The sequence below is a fragment of the Eulemur rufifrons genome, chromosome 9 (assembly GCF_041146395.1).
Source record: "Eulemur rufifrons isolate Redbay chromosome 9, OSU_ERuf_1, whole genome shotgun sequence".
NCBI lineage: Eukaryota > Metazoa > Chordata > Mammalia > Primates > Lemuridae > Eulemur > Eulemur rufifrons.
Window position 1 is genome coordinate 44,175,253 of NC_090991.1, and position 8,918 is coordinate 44,184,170.

The 8,918-nt window shown below is 40.9% G+C and overlaps 1 protein-coding gene across 1 annotated transcript; it reads left to right on the plus strand.

Moving 5' to 3' along the window:
* The first annotated feature begins 13 nt into the window (after positions 1 to 13).
* On the plus strand, positions 14 to 8,611 carry LOC138392403 (RAD52 motif-containing protein 1-like). The gene is made up of 6 exons (XM_069483164.1): positions 14 to 19; positions 459 to 602; positions 3,263 to 3,429; positions 4,332 to 4,432; positions 6,588 to 6,673; positions 8,510 to 8,611. Exons 1-6 carry the CDS (start codon positions 14 to 16, stop codon positions 8,609 to 8,611), a joined length of 606 nt encoding a protein of 201 aa, XP_069339265.1.
* The last annotated feature ends 307 nt before the right edge of the window (positions 8,612 to 8,918 follow it).

Below are 8,918 nucleotides of genomic sequence, written 5' to 3' on the forward strand. Positions count from 1 at the left end.
TTGTCTCGCGAGAATGAATGTGAGACGGGGCGGGCGCTAGCCAAAGTAGAAACCGACTCTCACAGCCTGCGACCTCTGGCGGGCGGAAGGAGCGCACAGAACCGAGAACGCCGCCAGGTGGGCGGGGCCTGGAGTTTGCATCTAGACTCCGCCTCCCAAGACCACGCCCCCCGAGTCCCGGATGTGCTTCTGGAGGGAATGGGAAGGGCCAGACCCGGAAACGGTGTCTGGTGTCGTGTGTGTTGCGCGCAGTTAAGCGTATGGATTTGAGAGACGGAAGCATGGGCTCGGGAAGTGGGCGAATATAAATAAAGTAGATTCGTTTTTACTTTAAGGAAACTCGCTAGGAATTTCTACCACGACCTCGTGGAACAATGTGGCGAAGAAAAAATATTTCTCTCTTTAGATGTGCTGTCAGTAACGTGCTGTTCATAAATGACGTGCTTAATCCCCTCCAGCTTCTCAGAACCCGCCCGAGAGCTCCAGTCTCTGCAGCCTTTGAGGCCTGCCGGGTTGTCTCTGTCCCCACTGCTCTCTTAGCTCCGGCGGGGAAGTCTCACCCCGGTTTACAGGAAATTCGAACTACTGACAGCTTGATGAAGGTGAAGCAGTTTTGGGCAAGGCTTCATTTCCGCAGAAATTTGTGTTTCTAAGATAAGTGTCACTGATTCAATAGGTAATGTACGAAATTCAAAATAAAAAATCTTAATTGTGTATGTTCTTAGGGAGAAACCATGTGATAGGCGATTACTAAACAAATGTACCATGTGTTATAAAATCCCTCGGTTTAGCTTAAGCATCCACCGTATAGCCACGTGTGTTGTTCCTCATTGCCACATTACAACACTGGAAAAAGAATATCCAGCTATTGTGAAGGATTTAAATAGATTAAATTCTTTTTTTGTTTGTTTGTTTTAAGAGACCGGGTCTCCCTCTGTCAGCCACCCTGGAGTGCAGTATCATAGCTCACTGCAGCCTTGAACTCCTGGGCTCAAGGATCCTCTGGTCTGGGTCTCCCAGAGGACCTACAGTAAATTCAGTATTAGCCTTGTAAAGGCTAATAGGCCTTTTATTTTTCAAAGGGACCAAAGAATATGACTTTGAAATTTGTGGCCTCTTTGTTAACAGAAAAAACAATACTGTCTGTATTGAAATTCAGCCCAGACATCTCTGCCTCTGTGAAACCTTCCTTTTCCTCCCAGCAAAGGCCTCCCAGCCTTTCCTTGTTCCCACCTTACAAATCCTACCGTTCTGCCATTGCCCAATGGGAACTCTTATTTTTTGTAGAATAGAGGTTGCCTTGATTCATGAATTGTGAAGAAAAGCCAATTAGAACCATAACTAAATTTGTAATTTTTTAAACTTTTTTCTATTTTTTTAATTTATAAAATATCTTGTTACTATTTATAATATTTAATCCTTTCCTTCCTTGACAGAATTTGTAATTTTTTATTTTGACAACATAAATAGCATTTTTAAATAAAAATTAATTTTTAAAATAGTGAAAAGGGTCATACAAGAGCATTTTCAGCAGCAAGTGCAAATGTCCTGGGGCCCAAACAGAGAGATTCCTTAGAAAGCTATTATAGTTGTCCAGGTGAGAGATGATGACACCACCATTAAGGAGGCCTTTCTTTTTACCTTGGCTAAAACAAGTCTTGTCCATCATTCTGTTAATTCAGAAACCTATTTGTTTTCTTTTTATCACAGTTTGTAACCATTTTATTTGTTTGCTTACCTACCTAGTCTGCTCCACTATGTCATACGCTTCTTGGGGGTTGGGGGCTCCTGTCTGTCATATTCACCTATGCATCCCCATTTCCTAGCACTTAGTAGGTACTCAGCAGAAATGAGCTGTTTGACTGAATGAATGACTTTACGTTTTTGTATTCATAGCACCAGCACTAGTGACTGATCCAGACAAGGAGTTTAATACATGTTTGTTGAATAAATTACACTTATGTTGCAAACCATGGAAATAAATAGAATGTGGACTTGCTCTGTTAGGGTAAAATAAGACTTAATGGTTGAGAAAGCTGGAACTGCACTTGCGTATTCATCTGCAAATTTGACTCAGTTTGGTAAACTATTAAAGGAGATTACACTCCTTTCTGGAAAGGACACGGGCTGTAATTAGGGAACCAGGAACCTTCTGTAACCTAGCCTGAACTAGGAACAGTTTGAAGTGTTCCACTTCCAATATGCATTCATCAAGGTCAGTGAACAAGAACAGGGCCTGGCTATCCATCACTGGTTAGAGACATTAATAGCTGGTCTTCAAAGGCAACTTTGACCCTGTACATTTTACTGTGTGCTGTGGATGTTCCGTCTGGATTGTCTGTCATGTTTATGCTGCTTGGCTGCCTAGCTGTGAAGACTGGGGGAAGATATCGCCTCTCACATTCAATTCCTACAATAGAATCAGATGTATAAATATACAATGAACAAGTCTAATTATATAATGGGTAGGAAGGGATGCCTGCCCATATTCAAAAGGGAAGATGTTACCCGTTATGGATTTGACATGGAAAGTTAACAGTTGGTGATGCAGGCATTGCATGAGTGGGGTATAGTAAGTGCTTTGTCAAAGGAATATTTGTAGAAGGACCGTTTTTGCCAAGAAGGTAGATGGTATTACAGAAATGCGTATGCCACCAAATCTCTATAATATATGAAAGTTGTGGTGGTTCTTAAATAAGATCTAAGATGCTCTGAGATATGTTTTTCAGTTTTAGAATCTCAGAACACCTTTGAGGTAAATGTTCAGACCACAGCAAAGAATTGAACAATGTTATCGAGATTTAGGCAGACTCCTCTGAAGATGGTTTCTCTATAGCAAAAATTGGAGAAAGAGGAAGAATCTAAGACCTTTTGTCATACTTTGGGCCATACATTTCAACCTAATGCTAATTGTGTCTAAACTCAATAGGTATATTTAAATTTTTTTTTATTGTGCTAAAATATAAATTACCATTTAAACCATTTTAGCAACTTTTTTTTTTAAGAGATGGGGTCTCACTATGTTGCACAGGCTGGTCTCAAACTCCTGAGTTCAAGTGATCCTCCCGCCTCGGCCTCCCAGAGTGCTAGGATTACAGGTGTGAGCCACCGCACCTGGCCAAGTCTTACTTGATTTTGAAGCTATAGAACATATCAACTGTTAGCTGGAATTACCAGAGTTTAGTTTTTATTTCTAATAATAAAACATTTTGAAGTCTACATTAAGATCCTAAGAAGAACCTTTAATTCAAAATCCTAACAGCTTCAGGAACTTTCTGACCTTGAAGAAAGGGAAAATGAAGATACTGTGGCACCGCTTCAGAAGCAAAGCCTGAAGTTCTTCTGTGCTGTAGAGGTGCTGTTGCCATCCTATGAGTGCAGCAGTGCCGGAGCTGGCGTGGCAGAGGAGCCTGTGCATCAACTGGAGGAAGGTCTGTTTTCAGTGGGGGGAAGGATCTCTCTTTTTTCTTACTTTCTAAAACTCATCTTTTCAGATACATATCAGACCCTCCCCTTGCTAAGCTACTAAAGTCCTGAGCAGAGTTTTTCTCCCCTATATTATAGGTTTTTACCTTAGGCAATACCTGACAGAAACGTTAAATTAAAAATTTTAGAGCTGACCTCTTGCCAAGAAGCTTAGGAGGAGGAAGGAAATAATGTTTTTCCCGTGTTTGGTTAAGACCTTGCTTTGTGTGAAAATATTCCTTCAAATACAGATCTTTTGTAGCCTTCAGTTGTCCCAGCAAAATCATCCTCTAACAAAATCTCCTGTGTAAACATGCAGTCCTTTTTCTACTCAGGGAAGGGCTTGAGCAGAAAAAGAATCAAATATAGATACGTAGAAAGGGTATTCAATTGATACTAAGTTTTTTCTAGAATCCATGGCCCACAGGCTTAGGGTTCTAAGTCAGGTAGGTGAGTGGAGTGAAGTGGGCTCCTGTGGGTGATGCCCGCGGAGGGGCCAGACCATCTGTACCACCACCAAACCTTTTTCAGGGTGTGATTCCAGCCCTTGATGCACAGGAGGTAGGGTCTGTAGCAGTGTAGCCTCAGCTGGTCGACTTGAAATCTGTGGGTGAAGTAGACTTGCGCCAAGTTTCTGGCTTGTATTTCCCTTGTAGTCCTTCAGGAACTTCCAGACTAGATAGAGGCAGTGAAAATGAGCCCTGCCAGGAGGTACCCACAACAGTACCATTCAACCATACCATTGTGTTCTGTTTGCCCTCGATCACTAAGACACTGATCTAAGAATCATGGATGCATTTACATGTTTTAAACATTTAACAATTATTCAGATATGCATTTTAAATCCATTTGTTTTGGTTGGATTTGGGACCATTATCGTTCCCTATGGAAAAGAAGACAGCTCAGAAGCTTGCTATTCAGAAGGCTTTGTCAGATGCATTCCAGAAACTATTGATTGTAGTTTTAGGTAAGACTTTCTATTTTTATTTTTTACTTTTATAATTCTTTTTTTTTTTTTTTTGGTGAGATAGTCTTGCCCTATCGCCCGGGCTAGAGTACAGTGGCGTCATCATAGCTCACTGCAACTTCGAACAACTGGGCTTAGCGATTCTCCTGCCTCACCCTCCTGAGAACCTGGGACTACAGGCGTGCACCACCATGCCCAGCTAATTTTTCTACTTTTGTAGAGACGGCATCTTGCTCTTGTTCAAGGCTCCGGTTCAAGGCTGCTCTTGAACTTCTGGCCTCAAGCAATCCTTCTTCATTGACTTCCCAGAATGCTAGGATTACAGGCGTGAGCCACTGCGCCCAGCTATTTCTATAATTTTAAATAATTTTTAAAAATAGAGACACGGTCTCACGATGTTGCCCAGGCTAGTCTCAAACTCCTGGGCTTAAGCGACCCTCCTGCCTCTGCCTCCCAAAGTGCCGGGATTATAGGTGTGAGTACCTGTGCCTGGCCAGTAAGACTTTCTTGGTTGTCCTTGAAGGACTTCAGTTTCAATGAGCAAGTAAACTCGTTTCGAAAAGTTAATTGGATGAAAATATGGATATCTAAACATTCCACATTATGCTTTTACTCAATAAATTCTTTTACAGCAACAGTCTCAGATTTGTTCTTTGTGACATTTATGAGAAAAATGAGAGCAAATATTGTCTCCAGTTTATAGGTGTGGAGTGACTTGCCTCAGTTCACACAGAAAGTGTTTGATCCAAGTCTTCTTTCTCAATTGCTTGCCTGTCATACAGAATACTGATTCTCAACTTTAGACACGTGGGTTTGAGTCCTAACTCTGTCTTCTAGATTTTTAATGCCATTTTAGGTTTTATAGCCAGAGAGATTTGAAGATGTTTAATATCTCTAAGCTGCAATCTCTTTCTCTGCAAACTGAGGTTAGTAATTCAACCTACCTTATGGGGGATATTGTAAGAGTAAATGAGATGACAAATGCAAAAACTCAGAACTATGCTTACATAGGAAACAGACAAAATATGTTAACTATTATTATCATTGTTTTCTAGCTGAATAAATAGATAAATAAACTCTATTGAAGAGAGTTTATTAGATTATGCTTTACGAATCAAGAATTCACTTTCAGCTTTAATTTCTGGCACTGACATTGGGCGAATACGATTCTTATGTAATAACTGGCTGCTTTCATGTGAGCCTTGAAAGTGGTCATGCTGTTGAACGGCATTGATTATGTCCCCTGTTGAGTTTTACAGCAGTGTCAATGTTATGGTTTGTGCTCAAAGGAAACTTGATGCACAGAGTCTCTGCAAAGAATTGCTCTTCTGCTTCACAGCTCTGAAGGCTTAGAGACTGAGAAATCCTAGCTAAGTTACCAGAGACCCTTATTTGCTTAAAAGAGATGGCCCTGATTGGTCTCAGCCTTCCAACCCGGGCAGCCCTTCTAGTGAAAGTCTTACTTCCCTGGTTATCAGGTAGAATTTGCATCAACTGTCAAGTCCGAGTAATAATCTTCAAGAACCAAACTAGGTGTCTGGGTTATTTACCTCTCCCTAGTATGTGAAGATATCCCTCATACATACTCAAAACTCGTTAGACCAAAAGCCTTACAGCTCTAGTTTGCCTTGAAGGAAGTTGTATTGTCTATACGGTATGTGGGCCAGTTTCTGCCAATAAAATGTTCAAATGCTTTCTCTCTGCGAAGCTTTGTCCATTGTATCTGGTGGAATTTTGGTTCCCAGGGAGTAGACACTTGCCCCTTGCTTCTAATATGAAGTGTCCACTAGTCCCAGGGTCTCTATCCCAGCTTTGAACTCACTTTGACCTCCACCTAATGCCTTACTATTTAATCATATTATGATTGAACATTTTTGTTTTTATATTTTTTGCTTCCTATAAATTATAAATTCCATAGTTCCTGTCTGTAAGATCATAAAGTTTTTTGAACCAAACAAAGTTGACACTTCACACATATTTTTAATAAATAGTTATGTTAAAAACTCAAGTGTGAGATGAGGAAATTTCCAGGAAAATGCCCTTATTTTCTGCTTTTAGAGTTCAAAAGAATGTCTCTTATGGGGTACCACCATTATATGCAGTAAGTTTTAGAACAAAAAAAATTCTGAATTAATCTTTGTTAACTTTATTTCAGAAAGTTGTAAAATAGCTGTGGCATACAGACCCAGTGAAGAGATCGTAGACGTCAGAAGTGAAGAAGAACTACATGATTTAATTCAAGTATGTGGAGATAAAAGCTTAAGGGTAACATAGCCAGTGTAGCCATAATTCAAAACAACCAGCAGGATTTAGAAGACTTCAGCATGTATCATTCTTAGGAACATGTGAAACTCCGAAACTGCTTTTGAGTGTGGGGTATTTCTGGGGTTTTACTGAAGTCCTGGCCCTTGGCTCTGACCCCTTATTTGAAGTTTGGAGAGCAGAATTGAAGACTATTAGAATACTACTACTGTTGTAGACACAAGAGAGGGCTTAGTCTCTCCCACCAGGGGTTAGGGATTCTGGGCGGCTTGAAGACAGGCCCTTTTAGAACTCCCCTTAAATAAGATCCAGGGATTTGGGCAGAAAGTAACAATTGCCTTAAATGTGATTACGCTATAGCTTTCGAAAACTATTATGTCTTTCAAATGTGGCTTATTACCTAGAGCTCAACATCTCCTATGTATCTTGGATGGAATATTTTGCTGATGATCCTTTCTGTAGATCAATTACAGTCATGTGCCACATAACGACGTTTTGGTCAAAACAAACCACATAAGTGATGGTGATTCCATAAGAATATAATGGGGTTGCCCTATACAGGTGTACCTTTTTTTAATGTTTTATACTGTATTTTTGCTGTACCTTTTCTGTTTAGATACACACTTACCATTGTGTTACAGTTGCCTACAGTATTTGGCACCAGTACGTGCTGTACAGGTTTGTAGCCTAGGAGCAATAGGCCATACCATATAGCCTGGGTGTGTGTTAGGATATACCATCTAGGTTTGTGTCAGTGCTCTCTATGATGTTTGCACAGCAACAAAATTGCCCAATGATGCATTTTTCAAGCTCCTCCTCACATGGCAAGCAATGTATAACTGTATATGAAATCCCTTAATTAGGGATTAAGTTGCTAAAGTAATATCTAAAATAGTCATTATTTACTATGTATAGGATTTTTTTTAGGAGCAAAAAATGTGTTTAGTGTTAGTGGGAACTTAATTTGGGGCTAGATGTTTGATTATTTAACTGGCTCCAGAGTTGTAAAGTGTTTTGTTTTGAAGAGGGGAGAGAAAGTGGTTGTATTCTGAAAAAGTATTTGAAGTTTTTTTCCATGTAAAATAATTATTTTAATTCTATTTAAATAAAACCAGTGAAGGTAATGTCAAACGTTAAGAATACTAGTTTCCTGTGAAATGTGAAAGGAAGGAAGGAAGTCAGCACTGATTTGAGAAATATGATTGTAACAACAGGTCCATCCCTAAATGAGGCGAATCTTGGAATCACTTCCAACTTAAAACCATTACTATGCACCAAGCCATGTGCTAGACACTGGGAAAAAAGATGAAGCACCTCAGTTTACATATTACAGGGTGTAGCAAACAATCAACAAGTCATAAAATACATAGGAAGCATGGTGAATTAAGTCAGTTGGTTTCTATTATACTGGTATTTCAAGGAAATTATTTAACCTGCTGACTTTAAGATCCTAAGTGTCTTCTCCATGTGTGCACACAGGATAGACCTCTGAAAAGTGGCATAGTTACTTCTGGGTTAATGGCTGTGTTTGGCCAAGGCAGGATGGGGGGAGTTTGCCCATGCTGACATAAAGGGCTGTTCACTCGGATTCACACACTCTCTCCTAGACTGAATTGCACAACTCCTAAAACCCATCCTACAGAAATTTTGGAGTCATCACTGATTCCGTGGCAGCCCCTTCTAATAGAGTGGTGAATATGAATTATCAAACGTGGAACAAAGGATACTGAAAGTTGAGGAAAAATGGTAACATTTTCGAGTAAATAACCGTAATGTGTGTTCTGCCTGCCACCCTAACTGGCGCTCATTTTGCAGGTCAGTTGCGTTTCTTGGAAGCAGTCCTGCCAGGGAGAGGAAGAATATCTCTCAGATTTTAGCTCGGAGGAAGACAAGTTCAGGCTGCCAAAACTGGACTGACACTTCTGAATGTACGGAGAGGCGAGGCCCTGTGACTTCCTTGGGAAGCTCAGCCCGTCCCTACCCCAGTGGGCTGCTGGAGTTCTGGGGCCACCCGGGTCTGTGGCCCAAATGCTGCCTCGCTAAGGGGGTAGTGGTGTTCCTGTGGGGGACAGTTGTACCTCTGCAGGGGAAGAGAGGCTTGGGCCCAGTGATTGTGGGGAAAAGCGCGCCCTGGTGGCACGCAGCGCCTGAGCTAAATAAAGGCCGCTGCGGAAACACAGGTGTCATAGATAAAGGGTGTGGTCCGGGCGCCTTTGCTACAGGC